This window comes from Phalacrocorax carbo, chromosome 10, assembly GCF_963921805.1.
Source record: "Phalacrocorax carbo chromosome 10, bPhaCar2.1, whole genome shotgun sequence".
In the NCBI taxonomy this organism is placed as follows: Eukaryota; Metazoa; Chordata; class Aves; order Suliformes; family Phalacrocoracidae; genus Phalacrocorax; species Phalacrocorax carbo.
Window position 1 is genome coordinate 3,240,334 of NC_087522.1, and position 21,346 is coordinate 3,261,679.

The window sequence follows — 21,346 nt, forward strand, 5'->3', positions numbered from 1 at the left end:
CCTGCGAGGCCGACGATGGACGGGGCAGCGCCAACGCTGCGGGAAGGGCAAAAATGGGAAGCGAGGGCTCCCAAAGGCAGTTCTGTCACAGCTCCCCAACCCTCATTCCACCAGCGACGGCTTTAAAACTCACGCCTTCCCCAGACTTCTGCCTTGACGTAAACACGGAAGCCTCCGCTGAGACAGTACTCGATCATCCCTCCGACAGCGCTGTTTAAAGGGTAATGCGGTTTAAAGAAGCAATTCAGCCACCTGCAACACAACAAGTCTTCATTTTTATTGAGTTAGTAAGGTCTCAACTGATTCCGATTTACGTGATCTATAAGAAACCCTCCTTTCTCATAGTAAGAGCAGGCCTGCCCCAGGACAGCGATGAATGCATCGAAGCAATCACATTGACAATGTACAAGAAGCATTACTCTCGGTAACGGTTAGATTTCTCCTAGCGCCTAGGACTCGCAGCACACACCTCAAATCACCTCGACCAATCCATCGGCTTTCTTGAAAACTAAAATCAAGCGTGGCAGCGACAGTTTCTTTGAAGGGGATCATAAACACTACGCAGAGCCTTGAAAAAGCAACACGGCTGGAATAGAAGCAATACAATTTTAATTCTGACCAGTCACCTACAAACCCCCTGTCTTTCCACTGTTCTGATGGCATTATTAAATTATCACATTTGTGACATCGCTTGGGAAAAATGACACAAAGATACAGACATTATGATACAATAGTACAAATGATAAATTATTTATACAGTAAATAATGTCAATAGTCAGCACAAATTCATAAAAAGCAGCCGGCTCCCAGTATTATGAAAACAGTTTGGTAAATATTTAAATTGTAACACTCGTAAAGGAAGCGAGTCTTGTGAGATTCTGCTGTGAAAAATAAACCGTATATTTCTCCACAATTTGTGCAATATTAATACATACAGTACACATTAGAAACTGTAACAGCAAAAGGGAAGATGGATAACAATAGTTGTCTTAGCTACGGGACTTCAAAGACTGTAAACACCACAACCCACCACGGTTTTCCTTCCCTGTCCCCTCAATGTAGTTTAGTTTCTATATAGTATAAAACTGAATAAATAACTGAGCTTATTTTGGGTTTAAAATTATGCCAAGATTTTTTTTTATTTTTTTTTTTTACAAAATATTTAACACTTTATCTTTGGTCAATTTGACCAGTAAGGCTATTTTGGGATACTAACATATTAAAAAAAAAAAAAAAATCAAAAGCACTTTTAATATTTGCAAGTGAGAAAAGAAGGGGAAGAGGGAAATGCATTTGGAGAAATACGCCAGAGCAGATGTGATGGGATACACACACGTCCTCCGTGCAAAAAGAGGTGGGAGGGCGAGAGGAAGAATTATTCTGGAGAGCAGCTAAATTATCGCAAAGAGATATTTACCACTCTGGACACAACCGAAGCTTCACCCGGCTAGGACAGCAGCCGCCCCTCGGCGTCCCCGCCACGGCACCCCACGCCTGCAGGGCCCTCGAGACGCGGGCCCGCCTCCGGCCCGGGAACCGGGCAGATTTACTGAAGCCGCTGCTTATCACTCTTGAACTCGGCTCCTGCCACAACCCCGACGTCAGGCTGGGAACCTCAGCGCGGGTAGTCCTTCGCCTAACGCTTTAGAGCGCCACGGTCTGGGCCGATCGCTCTTCAGAGTGCCCTGTCACGGTTTATTGTGCGATATATGTCTATATATAGAGCTATATAATGTAAAAGTAATAGAGCTTTCACAGAAGTGGCTTGGTAAAAGCAACAATTTGCCATTCAGCAGTTTCATTAAGCTAGGGCTGCCTACCAGACCGACAGCACGTTTTCATCAATTCACGGTGACAGATCGTGACTCTGAACTGTAGATGACTTCATCGCTTTAAATACTTGCTATCAACCCCAGCCAACCTCCAAAAACAGCTACCTAGCGTTTAAGGAGAGGAGGCGCTTGGAAGTTTTTGGCTGAAGAGACAACACCCCGTCTACCTGCTGCAAACGCATTCGGGTGACAGACTACGGGAAAAACATCGAGTGACCTCAATTCCGCTGTTGATAAAATTAAAGTGGAAAAATAATGAAAGATAATTCTTGCCACAGATCAATTGGAAAGCGCTTCCCCTCCCCCCCAGTCCGCAAGAATCACACCCTTCCTGGTCTACACTTTTCAGTAACTTCAACAACAACAAAAAAGTAAAGTATTTTTTCCTTACTCTGAAAGGCAACATGAGCGGTTTTTTTTGTTTTGTTTTCTTAAAGACATACTGGGTGTGGACAGTAATTCTCTTTCCTCCTATATAAAAACAAGAGCAGATGAATATTCTGAATCCTACTTGCAAATTCATCAGTATTCAAGAGGATAGAACAATCTGCATAGAAACATCCACACATTTAGCATTCCACGTACTAACAGAGCTACGCTGACCTACACAGCTAAAATCTGTGATTGTACCCTAGATCTGATAGTCTTTCAGCCTCCCCTGCCCACCAAAAGATACAACCCGGTCCCTTCCGCGGTGGCCCGCCCTTCTCTGCGCTCCCACACAGCATCACAACACCAGAACACACAACTCTGGCAATTTCTTTCAGCTTCTTCGTTCCCCCCTCGCCCCCTTCTAATTAGGGAAAGGCCACCAAGATGCATCAGTTCATTCAGAGGGATGCCCTCAAGGCAGTAGCGAGGACCGGGGCATCCCTTTCCACATGCTCTGCGGATGCTGGCGTTGCTTGTGAAAGCAGAGCTCGGAAACGTTGCCGTCTTTGAGAAGGCCAGGTTTCCACCAGAAACCCCGGCTGAAACCTGAGCGCGGTTTTAGTGCCGATGAGTCCAGGCATGCAAGTTAAAAATGTATAGCTCGGCTTACAATTAATAGTTGTAAATGGAGCCGGTTATTAATATGGAGTGCACCTTTCATTAAGAAAAATTAGTCAATAAAATTAATGAGTCGTGTTTGTACATTAGGATTTTTAACATCTCAAGAAGTATTACAAGACAAAAAATAAAATAGCCTCTCTTCCGATCTTCATAAAGGCTAAACGTCTGTCCATTTTGGTCATCGGGAAACGGGAACAAATCAAGGGAAAGGCGACTTTAGTGTTTTTTCTTTTTAATGTAGTCTTAAATCATGTTACGCTCAAATTCGATTCATCTAAAAATAATTAGTCACGAGAATTTGTTTTGATTTGCATTATGAATACTTCATTTAAAAGTAAATATTTTAGTGTTAATCTTCCCTTTTAAACTCTCTTTACAGAAACAAAGAGCTAAAACCATAAATAAGAGGGCATTAAAACCATAAAAATGACATTTGCCAATATCTTAATTTTTCAGCCAGACTTGATAAATCTATCAAAACCAGACAGTTAAATAAGAACCACATTATAAAAATTAGCAAAAAAAAAAAGGACTATTAGGTAACTCTGCAAACTCAAATATGAAACTGTACTAAACAAAATATGTGCAAAAGTATACAAGAGTAACTGCATATAGCAAGGTTAAGCCTGAATTAGTTTTAAAGCTTGCCCCGGTGAAACTGAATTCAAAGTTGTCCCACTGTATTTCTCTTTTCTTTCAACTCACATTGTAAGTCAAATAAAAACAAAATACACATGATAACTTCCGAACGAAGCTGGTACTGGACAAGCACAGAGCAGGACACTCACTCAGCACGAGTGCAGCATGCCACTCACAGAGAGTTCCTCAGGAGTCCTTAGAGAGTAGTGTACAAATTCAACACTGCATACAACGGCACACGTTATACTCGACAACTTGAGAATGTTCTTGGGTTTTTTTGTCTTTTTTTTTGTTGGTTTGGGTTTTGTTTGTTTGCTTTTTTTGTTTTTTTTTTTGTTTGTTTTCCTTTTGAGACAAGCTTGCTTTCTCAGTCAAACCTCTGATACGAAAGCAGTGCGAGTTTGCGTTGCAATGTTTAATGCATAAAAACCAGCCACCTGGGCCCTCCGAATCGTTCTCTTCTAAGAGTAAGGACTATGGGTGAACCAACAGTCTAGAACTGTGTATAGTTATGTGCAAAACATTCACTAGCACTCTGAATCTCAGGTCTATTATATGGGCGTAGGAAGTGACAGATGCAGGGAAATCGTAATTTCGGGATCCAGCACATCATCTGACATCTACAAAATAGCCAATGGAGTTTAAAATGGCAGGTTCTCCCTAGAAAGTGTATTGAAATGATTAACAAAGTAACAAAATGGGCAGAATCTAACTTTGGTGAAAAGTCTGAACATTTCACATAATGCTCAACAAGCCAAAGTAAGGTACCATCTGTAGCAAAGACTAGATTTAGATTAACTGGTAAGTAGAGACAACTCTTCAAAGATCATAACTGTAAACTGCAAATCTACTTCCAAGTCTCTTACACACTGTTCAGTCCACACAGGCCATGTTCGTTTTGCTGTAAAGACTTCAGCCTGGAAACACTATGAAAAAGAAAGTTCCTTTAATTGGGTCTTTATAGGAGAAAAGGGTTAGTTGTATTTGTCGACTGGGACGCTGACGGCGGGATTCCTGTACTGTGAAGAGGTTGGGTCATTGATCCTGCAATGCTCACGTTCAGCCCCTGGCCCATCCTCGTTATGGATGCCACAGTGCCCATAGCTGGTATCGGTGCCATTCCCACAGGCACTGGGGCCATGGAAGACAGAGGTATTGGCTCCATGCTTATCGGTGGCACAGCACTGAAGGAAGGGCTGGTTCCCATCACAGGACTCGCTCTCATCTGATTTAGAGTGAGTGGCTGAGGCTGATTCACTTGGAAGGGGTTGATTGGAGTCGGTGCTGTAGCGGCGCCTAGTTTTGAGAGAAGAAGGGGGAAGAGGGAAGGAGATCGCACCTCCACAAACACGAGGTTTTGGAGATCATCTTTCCTGGCAAAGAACGCGCCTTCTGTACATCCCCACATGCTCCCAACCCCAAAACGCCCTTTGGAGAAACATTGCGTGGATGCCGTTCGGCAAACTGGGGCTGCACTGGTGCACAAGCACAGTCTGCTTCCTTGACCCTATCAGTGCCACAAAACGTCCCTTTGCTGACCAACAGCTTCCACTTCTGATAGCGGTCACCGGAGGGACAGGCTCTTAAGTTTGGTTCCCTGGACCACGCCTAACCATGACACCCAGATCACTCATTTTCTTTTTTCTTTTTTAATGCTACTTAAAATTTGCGTTACAGGAGAGAACTGCAGGCTCTCTGAACTCCTTCACTGCAATTCGGCTGCTGCAGATTTTTGCATCTGCTTCAAGATCTCATCCAGTCATCTCCATTTAGAAGCTGTGCATGTTCCTGGCACTGAGTTTTGACAAGAATTCATAAAGTAAACAAGTTGTTTCCGAAATACTGCGGTGCTAGAAAAAGCAGAGAATAATTCTCCCAGCGTTTGAGGTTCTCTGGACCGCTGCCAACACCACAAATTCCTTTTACCGTATATGTATAGCGTTATTTGGATGGCCCAGTGACCCCTTATAAACCTTTTGTAGTAACCAGTAATGGCAGATACACAGACTTCCTCTTGCTAAACACCGCCAAGGCTGTTCAGAATCGCTGCTTTTCTCCTACCCAAGGAGTTCAATAAACTGCCTTTTTTTTTTTTTCATTGGAAGAGTGAAGAAAATAAATACTGAAAGAGCATTTTAAAGTATTACACCATGCTAACATCACACAGAAATTTTAGTGCATATGAAGAGCTTTTAAAAAATACATACATCTTCTATGTATTTCGTGTCACCATCTAAGTCTGCTACAAGTGAAGGCTCACTTCTAACGGGACAGTTTACAGAAGAACTGCAACAGCCTATTTTGTTTTCAAAATATACTGAAACCATGTTTGGATCAAAACTGGTTTATCACACTAGCCTAAAGACAGCCTAGCCAGCGATCCACTAAATTATACTGAGTTTTGTTATCTGGAACCTCAGGTTGCAGTGAGAGGTGCTACTGTGCCTGCTGCAGCACAACAAAAGGGCAATTCCTACCTGCTTCCACAAGAACCTACTACCTATCACCTTCCCACGGGATTCTCTGGTGGCCCACGTTCACATCTTGCCCGCTCTGCCAATCAGGCAGCTTTAGCTCAACCATTTTTAATAACATAATGCTGCCCAAGCACAGATCGTTTTCAGAGAGCAAGGGCAAAAGTGGAAGAGAAACCATGCTCAGCCAGCTGATCAGCTGCAGATGCAAGAGTAGAAACTGCGCTTTCAGGGGCCGGCATATGCCTTGAAACCATGATGGCTCACCCTCCGGCTCTCAGTCATGATCTGTTGGCTGAAGCAATCACGAAAAACAAGCCCAAAACAGCTTATGTTAAATCAAACGGGACTGAGTTATGCAGAGTTTTTCTATAGGAAGGGAAAGCTAAAAGAGAAAACTGAAGGAACGTGCAGAAAACAGACCTGGTGCCAAGAATGGATTCAGCGAAGTAACAGGTTGTGGTGGCTTAGACACCAGTGAATCCAGGTTCACCAAAGCAGCATTGGGGCCCAAAAAAGACTCAGGGGTTTTCCGAGCCGCACTTTGTTTGCCTGATGTCATGCTTGAGTGCTGGGAATCAAAGAGATCGGGACTTGTGGTACCGCTATGCTGAGATGGCAAAGTGGAACCTGATTCAGCTGAAACAACACAAAGAGAAAAACAAAACTTATTAATGTACACAGTCAAGCAAAGAAAACCCTGAGGTCTCTGTCAGCAGAAGTGTTTTAAAATCTAACATTTGTATTAGTCAGACTTAAACGTTTCAGTACATGTTACACCCTTATAGCATGCAAGCAGATAAATGTTCTTTAGAAGAGTATGAAGAAGCTACAGTCAGAGGTGCAGTGCTCTGCTGAAGGCGCTACCTGATTTGCCCTGATAAATATTCTCACAGCTGTGTTGCAACAGATGGGACTAGGAGTCTCCAAGGAAAAGATATTCAAAAGCTTTACCTTCTGCCCTTGCACTACATCACTGCTGTGCCCTTCCTAGCTAGATCCCACCCAGGTTTTCTCTTCTGTGTTAAAGCAGCCTAGCCCAGCTTTGAATTAGTCACCGTTCTTTCAGGCAGAACCATCCCGAAAGTACACAGTATCAAAGCACTTACACATTAAGGTCTGGCAGTTTTTATTTTAGTGACTAATGACCAAATAGAAAAATAAATTAAGGCGTTCACAGAAGCGTATTTTCACATCTTCCTACTATTGTTACACCCTAGAATATACACATTTGTGAAATGCCGTCAACGTTGTTCTGTTTGACTCTGTGAGCATGAGCCATACTCCAAAAAAGCTGGATACTGTAAATTTAGAAGTCAAACAAGTATCTGGGTCAATGCAGTGAAAGGTTACAGAGTGAAATTCTATGGCTTACAGCGCCAAAGGCCCATTCCCCACAAGTTCATGCACAGGCCAAAATGTTAACAAGCAGCTTTTACTGCTGCATTATCACCAGCTTTAGTTTTTTCCTTTGTGAAAGTCTAATTTTTTTGTTTGTTTGTTAATAAAATTTAAGAATAGAGTCATTTGTTGCTGAGACTGTCACCCAAACTGTCCACATGCTAAGAATTTGATTCATACCTGGCTTTTTGGAAGTTCGAAGTGTGTCAAATTCAGAAAAATCATCTTTAACTGTACCATTCAAATTACTGAAGAGGTCAAAAGATGTACTTCCTGTTCAAAATAACAAGACAGCCCTGTCATTAACAGATCTTCAGTTGCATCACATACCTGATTCTACTGAAAGCAATTTCTAACCCATCACTGTTGCCAAGAAGTGACTCTGTCAGGTTCCAGGGCAGCAGTTCAGATCAGCTTGAGCGCGTCTGCTCTTACCCAGGACCAGGGAGAAGGCTAATGTCAGAGAACTGTCCTTTCTTGCAGGATTAGCCAACTAATTCAGAGCAATGTGCTTTTAAAACACAGTGCGAGGTACGTGCTGGGTTTTTATTGAGTGTCTGCACTAGAGAGACATATAGACAGGGATATATTGCTGCGGAAGAAGAGAACAGCAATGAATTTACAGCCTAAACTATGAAGAGTGTTAATCGGCCCTCAAGTAAAACACACGGCTGAATACAGAACCAAAGACAAATGTAGCATTTCTACAACTTAAGCGACGGTTTGACTTACGCTGCCGAAGTTAAAAGGCGAGGATTGCGACAGAGAAGGTTATCTATGCCAAGTGAAGATGGTAAGGCCCTGTTAGCTAAAGCACCAGAACTCGCCCGTAGTTTGCAACCAATGAAAACAACATTTTCAAAATGTGGACACACCCTTACCTCAAAATGGAGAAAGAAAAACCACTCCTAAATGAACAATCACACTCCTGAAAAGCTTTTAAGTTTGCCCTCTTTTATTTTTATTAGTTGAAATGTTTTTCTGCTTTAGTTTTAACCTTCAAAATATTTCAAGCGAAAGAAGGCACGGACTTAGCTCCATAAAGAGCGCAAAATGACAAAAACCCAAGAGAATGACCGAAGAATGTGTATAACAACAATACTTCTAATCAAGAACAAAGACCCACCATAGTTAAAGGACCGTTCTCATAATGATCCAGTTATTGCCCTTTGCCCAGTGAAAAGCTGATTAGGCAACTTTTTGCAGTACTCTGAGATTCCTTTGTTTATTATGTACTGAGATGAAGGACTAGCAGAAAATGCATTCAGGACGCATTTAACCACGGTGCAAACATGCAAATACCAGGTATTAAGGTTCATCAAGGCTGCGTTAGTTACAGAGCGTGAACAGACAATTACATCAGCACTTTCTGCATCTTGCTACACAAGGGCTTAGGGACAGCTTTCCCAGCTACCTGTCAATCTACGTCTGCAGAGGCATCCATCTGCATAGCTATTTATCATGATGAAAGGTAAAATTATAGTATCATTCATTTCCAGAAATTAAGTCCTTGTCTAATTAAAGATAAAACCCATTTAAAAACCCAACAGCAGCCACAGTCATAAGTGTTCAGCATGCATCCGCACTTACCGATAAGGGAATGTAGAAGGGACAGAGCACAAAGAAGCAACACAAATTCAGAGCTCTAAGTCAGAATAATTACATTTGAAGTTCTTTTTGCTGCTAGCTATTACAACTCCCATTTATTTTACAGACCAGTTCTGCAAATTGTTCAGCACATAGCTTCTTTTAACCAAGCAATGCAAGACAATCATTCGGGTTTCACCTTCATTACTCAAATAACATGGATATGGGATGAGACCGTTTCTCACCAGAAGTGGAGAGAGGTTTGTTGGCAGGTGCTGGTCCCCAAGGATCCACAGAAGATTTTGCTGCAGTAGAAGATGGCTGAGCAGGAGCCCACGGGTCCACATTTTTGGACAGAGGCTGAGCTGTGGATCCTGCTGGTGCTGCCCAAGGGTCAACGGAAGCAGCTGGTTTGGCACCTGCAAAAAGAGGCAGCAGGAACACAAGTCAGTACAGTCTCGCTTTGGAAAGTATTCCTTGGAGGTTCATCTCTCTTATGAGCTATCACTGCCAATTAATACTAAACATAAATAGGTGAAGCAGTTCAACATCAGGAATACTGATCAGTCTCAGCATCTGTGCCATACATACTGAACAACAAGCACAAGTAAAATCTGTGCGAGATAGATGAATAAAATCTCCCATTTGAAACTGAATTAAAAAAATCTGCAGCTCCAACAAGAAAATAAACTTGCTTTTGTTACAGACATTGCCACCGCAACAGACAATATCGGACTGAAGGTGACCTAAATCACAGGCTACATTTATGGAGTCATGGGAAGAAGGTTTCTAAAAAGCCTGTAAGAGGTATGAAGTACACAACATTAAGACTTGGGCAAAGAAAGGAAATCTGTAAGATGCAAAGGGAACAGTTTTCAAACTCCTTTAACTATACTGTTATTTTATAAAAATATAATCAGCTTCCCTGAGCTTTTTTTCATTCCCATTTGTAAGCACTCCTGACACCGATGTAAGCTGCCCACCGATACCCCTCCCTATACCTTTTTCTGTATTTTTTTAAACCCAATGCCTGTATGTTCAGGATTCCCATTTTTACTTGGATATGCTGACAACTCTCCACTCCTACAAATTCAGATTAGCAAACTGCTTCAGACTGTGCACAAGGTCAGGGCTTCCTAGTGTAAAGTGACAAATTAAGGCAGTGAAGGGAAAAGGAAAGAAGGAAACTTGCCTCACTATATATACAAATTTCCTGCCAGTTTTATCTTCTTCCTCCCCAAACCTACTGACTTACTGCTTTTCAGCTTAGGTGACCCCTTCTTCCTTCTAGCATAAAATGAAACTATTCCGGCTTATCAAACCCCAAGACCACTGAAGCAAATCACATTTCAGATTTGCAGTGGGCCAGGGCTGTGCTGGAAGGTATCACCCTTGCTTTGTTCCTACATCATCCATCCCTGCAGCCCCCGCCCCCCAGCCATCAGGGTGCAGGAGTGGGCACCCAGTACTTTAAATGCACAACCCGTACGGCTCTGCAGTGATCAATTACCTTCAAGTCAGATAGTAGATGCAAACACATTTCCTCTTCCCAAGGAAACTTCTCAACCAGTCATGGTTAAATTACTAAATGAGAAGGACTGTATAATCCAAGAGTAGGACAGGAATACCCACGCAGTACATGGCTATTATCTTTAACCGCCACGTGGGTTTCAAGTTACAATCGAATATTGTTTTATTTTTTTAGAACTACAAACAAACCCCCTTGGCATCACAATACTCTTGAAAACCAATTCAACGCTACACACAGTGGCACAAATTCCAATTTGCAATGTTAGTCTTTGTTTCATCAACAGGCAGGATGGTCTTGCTACAACTTTGGACCAGGAAATGCTGAAGTTCTCCAAGTCTGTCCAACTATTCCCTCACCGGTACTTACATTTCCTTTATCTACCCTTAGTGCTGAGTTACGAGCAATGCCACACAAGAAATGCTAACAGCAGCACTTCCCATAAATGCAAGCTTTCAAAAATGTCTTTTATTTCATAAAGAGAGCGCACAAAATTCAAACACTACCTTCCCGTAGCTTCCATTATCTCCACTGAAATGCCAAAGCACATCCGGGATTTGAGAAATACAGTTTAATGTGTCACTCTTTTATTAGCAAATTCATAAATCTTATATCTTCAAGACTATCCTTGGGAGCCAAGTAACCAGCAAGCTGGAACAAGGCATTGTTCTATGGTATTAATAAAGCTGGGAGCCACTGAGAGGAAATGCTACAGCTGCAACTGATGCAAGGAAATCTTGTCAGAGGATGATATATCGAGCATGAGATTTGAAGAAGGTGGACTTTGTTTTTTAACCACGGAAAAATACACTGAACAGCCTCAGGGCCCCAAACTTGGACTTTTTCTGATTTCATGCTTGCAGTTTATCACCGAAAAAGAAACAGATTACACTTAGAACAATGAACTGGAGTTGGCCCAGCAGCTGTGCAGGTGCCTTTAATGCTGCCATGAGAAGGGGAAAAACAAAAAAAACCCCGCTTGTCATTATTAAACTTTAAAATTTTCATCAGGAACCTGGATGGTGGTGTGTTGGATGCTAATGCAAGTGACTTTGAAGCACTTTATAGCACAGGTCATAGAATCACCAGCCTGAAGCAAAACTGACAGAACTAAGCTGTTAGTCTTCATGAAAACGCTTCCGTTTGCACAGAAACCCCCAGGCCCTCAAAAAAGAAAAAAAATCCAAAGCTAACAAAAAATAGATCCAGCTCCAATTCCACAGATGTAGCAAGCTGAATGTGTACTGTGAGGAACCATCAGCTTTCTTATTCAAAGGACTAACTCCTTGGACAGGCTTTGGCTAATCTAGAAAACAGCACACCACATGGGCAGCAAAACACACACACACACACACACACACACACAAAAGCAAACACACGAATAAGTGGGCTTAATTGCTCTTTAAGATGTGAAGCACAGGATCTTTCACTTCAGAAACAGAGTTCATGAATTTAGCAATAACAGCTTATGAAACCCAGCAAATATTTAAAGTGGTAACCTCAATTGTTTGGTTTAGTAAGAAAATCTCCATTTAAACAATTTAATCTGTTTGATTCTGACGGCGTACAAACGACATTTCACTAGGAGCAATTAAAGACACGGTAATTCAGATCTATGGCCCTCCTAGGTTAAGTATTATATTAAACACTGGAAAGAGTCTAAACCCACGACACTGGTCACAACTAGAAGTCAAAGCATAAACATCATCCCATCCTGAGACAAGTTGGTTTTGCTGTGCAAAAACAACAGAAGCTTCACTCTTCTCCGCTTTCTTAAGATTCAAAATGCACACACAAAAGCCCAGCTGCTTAAAAAGGAGGAACAGAGTGCAACTTCCATTTGTTTCTGCTTGGAAATGAGTTAGAGGAACGTCAGCTCTAGAGTACAGGGAGCAATCAAAATGGACTAATAGACTGTTGTTATCAAGCACGACACTGTATACTGAGAAACTTTGAAAAGCTCAACATTGAAAAGCAAAAGCATTTTTAAATAAGCATTCCTTCTGGCAGCCTATTCTTACCAAAGGATTGCCACGGGTCAGAGGCAGTAGCTGCAACTGTGGATCCTCCCCAGGGATCAGTTTGGTTTGCAACAGCTGGAGGTCCCCAAGGCTCCGTTTTCTGTGGGGCCGGTGCCGACGAGGGCAGGGCATCCATTAGGTCCAAGAGAGTGGTATGCTGAGGGCAGGAATAATCTGAGCTTTAATCAAGAGCATTACCAATCTGAAGTACAAGCCCATGAGAGTGAAGAAGCAATTATTTTTTTTTTTCCTTTTACACACCTGCATTGACTAGTAGTTTGAAATTTAACCCACATGGAAGAAGCTTTAAGCTATACAACAAAGCAATCCCAAAAGCATAAAAGAGCTCAGTATTAAGCTATTTTGTGTTACTGTATTTCAGCTTTTGGCAGCATAACCGGGAATTTCTTAGTCGAAGGCACTACCTCCTTCTTTTTGGGAATTTTAATTGTGTCTCTGCGACTCTCCTCCAGAGCCATCTGTAATCTCAGATCATCTCCGCGTCTGAGGCGCTCCTCCTGCAAAGGAAATCAACACTGTTGATATAGACCATTAGCCTAGACTGTGCTGCTTGCTCCCTCCAGGTGCCTAGCCCCCTTGGCAGGACACTGCCAGGGAAGGCCTGGGCAGTACTCCCTGCCGCCCTAAGAGTGACACGCACCACAGGCACGCGCAGTGGGATTGCCAGGATTATTTGCTGTAACTTGTACATAACACAAATTGGGGGGGGGGGATATATGATTTCTTGTGATTCTTGCCTCAAACGGGGTCAGGAACACCCTGACCCTCTAACACCAGTGTAACAGCGCGATCATAACATCATCCACTTCGCTGAAATCTACCCTCGTGTTGTTTTACTCCTAATGGGAAGGGTACAAATCAAACATTCTTTCCAAAAATTCAGTTACAATGCTAGAAACACCACAGAAATGAAAGACACAGTAACCATCCCATCTTCAAATGTCCTGTTTTTAAACATTCAAATCGTCCCTGAAGGACACAGTGATTTAGATTTTACTTCTCCTGGCTTTTGTCAGCTTCCCTCCACAGCTGCTGCAACTGTTATAAAGAAGGTTAAGTGAATTAATCTAGCCAATTCCATGCATATTTTCTAGGTTTTTAACATCTGTAAACTACAATGTTTGTGGTACATTCAACTACTTTAAATATCTTTGCTTGCATCACGTCTTTCAGGAGTTGACTAATTCCCCAGCTGGTATTTCCCTTGCCATTTTTTTCAACTGATAGATTCTGATTTTTATTTTCTTTAACTTTATTGCTCAATAATGACTCAAAACTCAAAAAAAGTTTACTGGGTGATAGTTTCCCGTTCCAAGCACGGAGATACTAGTGCTTGGACACAGCAGTAAACTAAAATTGTCACAGGAAGCCGCTAAAATATTACATTCAGTTGGCTGACTTGAATTTTCACTCAATAGCTGAGATTCAATAACTTTGTTACATATTAATATGCAGTAAACTTTACCCACAATTACTGCATTTACTCCAAATTCAGAAGGAGCGTCCTAAGAATTACCACAATAACATAACCTGTGCAACAGCTTAGGAGCCAAGTTATTTTAAACCAAGTTCTTTATAAATTCTAGTCTTTTGTGTCAGGTCACCTTCTGTTCCAGTCAACCTCACCGAATGAGCAGATCATTCAGAATTTCATTGTAATCACAATTCACTGACATTTCTTATGCTGCCCCATTAATTAAGGTTTTCAGGACTAGGCGTGTTTTCAGTTCTTCCTAACTGAAAACCATCTTCAGTACTGTGATGATTAACATCCTCCCACACAGTGTCTTCTTGCAAAGTGACTGTCATCTTCCACTAGTCTCAACAGCTCAGAGGCTGCAGTTTCTTTAAAAAGAGATTTTTTTAAAAATTAAAAGAGCAACATCTTCCAAAACGGCCTTTCTCTCCCCCTATTCCACCTGGAGCAAAGCCAAGCTGCCATTGAAAAAGAAACAGGATTGTAGGCTCAACTATCAAAGCATAGATACTTTGGAAAACCTACACGGTAACTGACCTGCTCCGCCACTTCCCGGCTCATTGCCAGCGCGAGCTGCAGTTGGAGCTCCTCTTCTCCACTTGTCTGAGGCCGAGCCTGCTCAAGCTCCGAGGAAACTCGAGGGGATGTAGCTGTTGGGAGACAAAACACGGCAAATTTAACACCAAATAACAAAAAGATATACTGGGTTTGATTATTCCTCTGACCAGCCCATCCCACTTTCACACAGCCATTCTCAAAGGTCCGCAGCACAGCGACAGGCCCCCTGGGTGCCAGAGGCCACCAACTCGCCGACCACCATCGGCTCCCTGCACCGTCAGAGGTAAAGCTGGTACCAAGGCTGAGGTTAACAAGCCAGAACAATTAAGCAGGCAGAACTTTGCAAGGCGGTTCAATTGCTTTAAAGGAAAAACGTTCCTGGAAAACAAAGATTTTTTGTGTCAGTGGGGTTGTAATAATCAAAAAGTATCACCAACGACTGCTGGATACCCTGCCTCAGCATATCAGAGCCTCGGGGGGCAGGACGCTGACTTAAAGAACTATAGAATTAATTATTCAAGAAAACATTTGTGGATATTTCTTACATCTTATAATGTCAGCGAGAATTTGCTGGGAGTTGGCCAATACCAGGGTAAAGTTGGATACCACCCACTTCTCTGTAAAATAATACACTCTTAATGGGACAGATAAAAGAACTATTCTTAACTGTTAGGCAGGCTCAGAGACCAACAAGCCAGCTATTCATACTCAAAATTTACAAAAATACTGTATCATTCTCTCTTTTAAAAGAAAGTTTGGTGTATGTATTTTGGGGGGTGGTTTGTTTTTTGTTGTTGGTTGGTCTTGCTTTGGCTGAAGACCTCTGTTAGCTAAGTAGAAGCTGGTAACCTCCCTCACTCTTCCCTAAATAACAGTCAGGCTTGACAGCTAAAATACACAATCTCTCAATACACAAACAGTCTTTTACTGATGTTTTTACTACAGCAGCATACAGAAATTCCCATCCAAATGGGACAACTCTAATAGGTTTATCACTGCATGGTAATTAAACAATTTTTGTCCTCTCTGTCAGACAATTCTCTAGCATCTAAGTAATTTATAGAGAAATTTTATCTTACTTAGGCAAGGAATTTTGTGTTTAATGGTTGGAATGATGATTAGTCTGGCAAACTAGATATTGACATTTAATAAAGAGGAACCGTATCTTTAAACTATGGTGTCAAGCTCAAAGAAATCACATTTCTTCTTAATAAGTCAGCTAGGCACGTAAAAATTAGATTGCCAAAATGTAATTTTTAAAAAAAAAAACAAACACATTCTTCCAGTCACATTTTTCAACTCTCCAAGTATTTCCCAGCCTCGAAACCCCGTTAGCCCAAAATAACATTATAAAATAAAACGTGCAACCTTCCCTCTCATCCAGCAGCCCAGAAGGAAGGTGACTCTCCGTAAACGAGGAATGACCTTTCCTTTCCACCACACACCCAATGTGCCATCCCGTCCCACTCTGTTTCTAAAGGATCAAGTTAATTTTTCCCCCGGAACAATTCCTTCCACGTGCTGATCCTGAAGCTTTCAAGCCAACCAAACAACCTCCTTACTTCACATTTATAAAGATATAACTCATACCTCAATTCTATTGCTTTTTCAAACTCTTTCTCATATGGAGTATCTAAATTTAGCCTGCTTCATGAGTACTTTTTGCTCCAACAGTCACAGACGGGCTCTCCAATATATTATACAGACTATTACAGATTTGAAGTAGGAATAAACAGGGCATCAGGTAACAGGACGTCTGAAAATACTACCTTAAAACATCTGTAAACTTTGAATATTCTTAAATATTAAAGATAATTAAAGGGAAAACAGGATAAAACTCAATGTGAGTCAAAAGGAAAAGCAGTAAAGTTAATCTCTGTGCACTCAACATTTTATGATGCTAAATAGGATGTTACTGTTAAACAGGGGTAGTGTAAGAACTGGAACAGGTAAAGAAGCAGCTGAAGAAGAGATTACGCCATACTGCCTACCACCAAGGAAGTTTACTAACGGTTTCTCAAGAGCTGGCTTTAAGACAATCTTAAGAAAAATTATGTAATAAACAAATGCAGGAGGTTATGGGAAAACGCAAACATAATGCTAAGAAAAATTGCCAAACTAGAGGGAGAAACGGGAGTATTAAAAAACACAGATGACTGAGAAGGGAAATGGGGTGATACAGAGAAAGAAAAATAATTTCTTTGATGACCACCTGCTAACTGGGGGCATCAGCTGCCAGTGAGATGTAGAGAACTTTCTTTAGTACAAAAGCACATGGTAACTCCCAGCCGCTAACCTAATACAGCTATTACTAACATCTGCACCACTGCATCAGAGGGTTAGTCAGAACTCGCCTAACATATGAAATGCAATTCTAGTCACACAAATCCAAGACAGATGATTCCAAAACAGAGTGGATGTAGAAACGCTTCCCTTCTGAGCACAGAGAACATTTTATGTGTTTATCTTTGCAAAAAGAAGATTATAGTTTATAGTTGCTAAATACATCAGGCTTGCAAATGCTATGGAGTGAGAAAAGCTATTTAAGATAAAGGGGCAAAAGCTAATTGTACAAATTGGCCATGAAGAAATTTGAGATACAAATAGAAAGAAGCAGCTTTCCAGCACGAACTGTGGAAGGAAAGAGTCATGACTGGTTAAAAACCAGAGCTGGACACCGACATAGTCACCCAAGAACAGATGGTAACCGGACTATGATCAAGCAGGTATCTTCTGGTCTTCTGTTTCTTTAACTGCAATTGTGGGGAAGAATGTTATTTCCTCTACTTTTTGCATAGTCTTTCCATCTCCCTTGGCATAATTACATTCCATAACTAAGAAGCTTATCGTAAAATGACTTTAAAATAATGTGAAATGGGTTAACTCAACTCCCTTGCTTTCCCTCCCATTTCCACATGAAGGACTACTCACTGAAAGTGCTCACCAGTTTCAGCTTTTAACAGCAGACAGCATTTTTGCACTAAAAAGCAGCAATAAGCAGGGATTGCGTCCTACTTGAAGCGTCTCACTCGCCCTCCCATGGTGGGTCCTCGCCTCCCAGCCGCGCACGGGAACGGCAGGCTTGCTTTGGCAGCGAGCTCCATTACCTCACAGCTCCCAACAGAGACCAGCATTCAGCGGCTCCAGGATCTGAACACAGATAATAAGGGGTCTCACAGATATAGCTTATTTCTTTTCACTTTTAGGCTTTTCAGCGATTCATTCCACTTGGTTTTATTAACTCTAAAGGGCACTTTAGAGCTCCTTTTTAAAAAAAAAAAAACACACCAGAAAAAACTGTCAATTTGAAATTCTTCCTTGGGCCTCACATTTAAAAAAAAATTATAAAAGTATTGCTATTTTACATTTAGACTTCTGCAGTGGTTATACAACCATCTATATCAAATAGCTGCCAGCATATTTTTTGAAAAAGGATTAAGGGAAATTCAAAATACTGTTCTTGGTGGTGATCTGACATGTTTTACCCAGCAACTTCACTCCTAAACTCCTGCAGTATTATAACTACCCTTCTATATTGGCCTCATCCTGCATTAACGTTTTGGTTGCAAGGATCTAGCATAAAGGTTATTGCCTTAGTAACAGTATTGCTGCCACACAAAGAATCTCTTATCCCACAGCACATGACAGTTAACTCAGATGTTTATGTAAGATGGGACTCAATAGATCAATTCTGACCTGCTAAGCCCTGCTTTGTTGCTGCTTTGAGAATCTGGAGATCCCGGCCCCCCAAGGCTGCCCAGAAGCAACTGCGTGGGCATCTGCTTCTGCAGGGAGACATGCCACCAGGCCCTCTTCTCAACAAGGCTCTAGCTGCAGTGCAAGGAAATGATTTCCAACCTCAGTTAATCACTAAAGCAGGATTCTGCTCCACCATCTGTCTCTCATACAGGCTATGACGTCTTTCATACGTATCTATTGGTAATTTACTTTATTTTAGCTATATTAAAAGCCCTCTGTAGATGTCTATAGGCTTGGTTAAGTTAGTGAGTTAGTGTATATGCAGTACATAGCTAGAAAGCAGAATCATTGCCTATATTTATGCTAAAAACCAGTCCCAGCATAAAAATCAGATAGGGTATTTTCATTCAGAAGCATGTGCTTGGTTTTTTGGGTTGGGGTTTTTTGGGGGGGTTTTGGTTTGATTTTTTTAATGTCACTCTAGACCAAGCGACGGCACAGAGGGCCACGGAAAATAAGCCCCAGCCCTATAATTTGCAGGTGGCATTCTTAAGAACAAAATTCAGTTCTTAGTCACATTTGTTCAGACATAAAGGCTGCTTCCTCACACAATCGGTACGCCTACAAAGGTAGACAAAACCAAGGCTGAGTTGAAAAATTAGAATAATATCACGGTAAGAACTTAGAAGCCGATAGCAATCCACTTGGGAACCGAGCAGAGATCCCACTTGTTAGTCTTCAAATAAAGATGGGATACTTTCAAAAAGCCAATCTAACTCTCAAATGATGAAAGTGCATGTGCAACTGCTTAATCTAGAAATAATTGTGTAATCCACCTTTCCATTGGGAATTAAAGAGATTTTTCAAATGCAAGAAGAGAATTAACAGCGCCAATTAACGCGACAAGGTGGAGCTGATCAGTCTTACTGCATGATTTCTAATTGCACTGAAGCAGACAGAGCACTTTTGAAATTAATTTAATATTGAACAAATCCTTAAGGCTTGTTTTGGTTAAAGAGCATTTTCTCTCTCAGGTGATCCCTACACTCACCGTCATACACGTAGCTAGATAACTTATTGCAACTACAGAAGCCTGGCTACACCGATGGCATCTCCCACCTTCAATTAGACCATGACAAAAAAAATAAAAAGTATGATGAGAGGATTAAATCAAGTTGTCAAGTGACATCTGACAGATAACATAGGAGTCTCCCAAATTCCTTCAACACCTCAAACTACAGAAGTCATCCACACAGCTCATCCAGATTCATTGCTGGATGATATGTCATATATTCCCCAACTGAGATGGAAGGCCAGAGATGTACTCCAACCTGCAAAGATGCAGGACAGATTATTAAAACCCCCCAAACTTTAAAAACAGGAGCATTCTGAATTTCCTATAGTGTCAAACCCAAGTTAGTAATTCCTCTGAATTATTTTCTACTCCAAGCAAAAGGGGAGACAAAGCTGAAACAGATGAGTAAACACAAACTTGCTGACGTTTCACAAAACTGTTTTTAAATAATGAGTCAACTTAATGTGAATAATCACTGTGAATATTGAAACTCATTATTTCACCTAAAGAAAATTCCTCCCAAAAATGTTTACAGGTAAGGTTAACAGAATTGGCATTTCACAAGATCCATAAAAGCCTTTTTCAGTCCATCTTTCACCAATATTTTATCCCATAGGCTGTATGTATAATGAATCTGATTTCTCATCCGAACAGCCTACCTCTGGGCAAAGTGCTCCTCTAAAATCAGGTCACACTGTGCACGTTGCGTTGCTCCCTACTCTGCCGCATTTGTGTAAATGAAATCAGGACATTAAAACACACACCAGTCCTGCTCTGCCAACCCTGCAAAGGGCAACCCAAGACCAAGGCAGCAGATGGCTAAAGCAAGGACATGTGTACAACCCAAAATAATACAGGTAGGTCCTGGTTTAGGTATAATAGGATGGGACCTCTTTAAAAAGCAGGGCTCCGGTAAACCTGATTTTAGAACATGAAGGTAGTAGAGGGAGAGGACCAGCATTTTAGAGGGATCCTTCGAAGCTGAAATTAATTCAAACACACTGTCTTCTGGGGCCAGGGCCGCCGAGGAATTGGCTTTGTCAGTCGCTTCCCTCCAGGTAGAGTATTTTTCCATCATTTTTCCGACTCCTGTAACCACCCCAGCCACCGGAGCTGCAGACGACCACACTGCTTGCTTCCTGAGCAGCCACAGCTCAACGGTGACAATCCGCATAGCTGTGTTGTCTTTAGCAGACCTAACCTGCTCCCAAGACAGTTGAGAAAGAACAAGGTAATCTGGGTCCCTACACTCCTGCCCCATCTCCTGAGAGCTTCTGCAGCCCAAGGTGCTCGAGCACAGTGTTCTGCAGGCACCCTAAGCTGCCTTCCGCACAGCAGTGACTGCGGGTTACGCTTCTGCCATGCTGACAACTCCAATGCAGCAACAGAGTAATATTCCTATGTAAGCCCCTGCTGGAGAATACTTTAGAAAGATAGTTACTAGATGAAGGACTTCATCCAGACCAGTAAACTCTCACAAATGCACTCCCAGGCTTGAAACAGCATCACAGTTCAGACTTAAGAGGTCTATATTAAGAACACCCTACTCTCCCCCATACAGCCATAAATCCAGAATCCTATTTAAGTGGCCATTGGCAGCTGTAGGTGAAACAAGGCTAGGAACAAGAGGCTGAAGTTTCAAAACTGGGTGACTAACATCTAGCATAAAGACAATAGTTAGACACAAAGCCAGATTAGGGGTGGGGAACTACTGCTCCAAAAGACTTCAAATATTGACCTCACATTCCTTCTTCCCCCCAGTAGGTTTAGTTTCAGCACCACACAAGAACATTCTCTTAATGTGAAATAAAACCTGGTATCAGATTTCATGCAACTCCATATAATTTACACATTTTCCAAAACAAATAATTTTTTATATTTTGTAATGGAATATTTAAATATTTAACAGCTCCTAATCTGAGCATTAATTACCCCTGGCTTAAAGCTGGAAAAGAGCTAATTGTCCCCAGTATGTCAGAAG

At 41.6% G+C, this 21,346-nt stretch overlaps 1 protein-coding gene across 6 annotated transcripts in view; it reads right to left on the reverse strand.

The window, feature by feature from the left end:
• Positions 1-255: 255 nt before the first annotated feature.
• Positions 256-21,346, reverse strand: part of EPN2 (epsin 2) — a 46,862-nt gene continuing 25,771 nt past the window's right edge. For 3 of the 6 annotated variants that reach the window (XM_064461420.1, XM_064461421.1, XM_064461422.1), the window contains 7 exons: positions 14,559-14,683; positions 12,961-13,053; positions 12,536-12,692; positions 9,232-9,405; positions 7,580-7,672; positions 6,422-6,637; positions 256-4,820 (listed from right to left, as the gene is read on the reverse strand). In XM_064461420.1, the coding sequence (XP_064317490.1) occupies positions 4,483-4,820; positions 6,422-6,637; positions 7,580-7,672; positions 9,232-9,405; positions 12,536-12,692; positions 12,961-13,053; positions 14,559-14,683 (1,196 nt within the window). In that variant the 3' untranslated portion in view covers positions 256-4,482. The remainder of the gene's footprint in view (positions 4,821-6,421; positions 6,638-7,579; positions 7,673-9,231; positions 9,406-12,535; positions 12,693-12,960; positions 13,054-14,558; positions 14,684-21,346) is intronic. The other 3 variants (XM_064461423.1, XM_064461425.1, XM_064461426.1) reach the window with 3 other exon arrangements.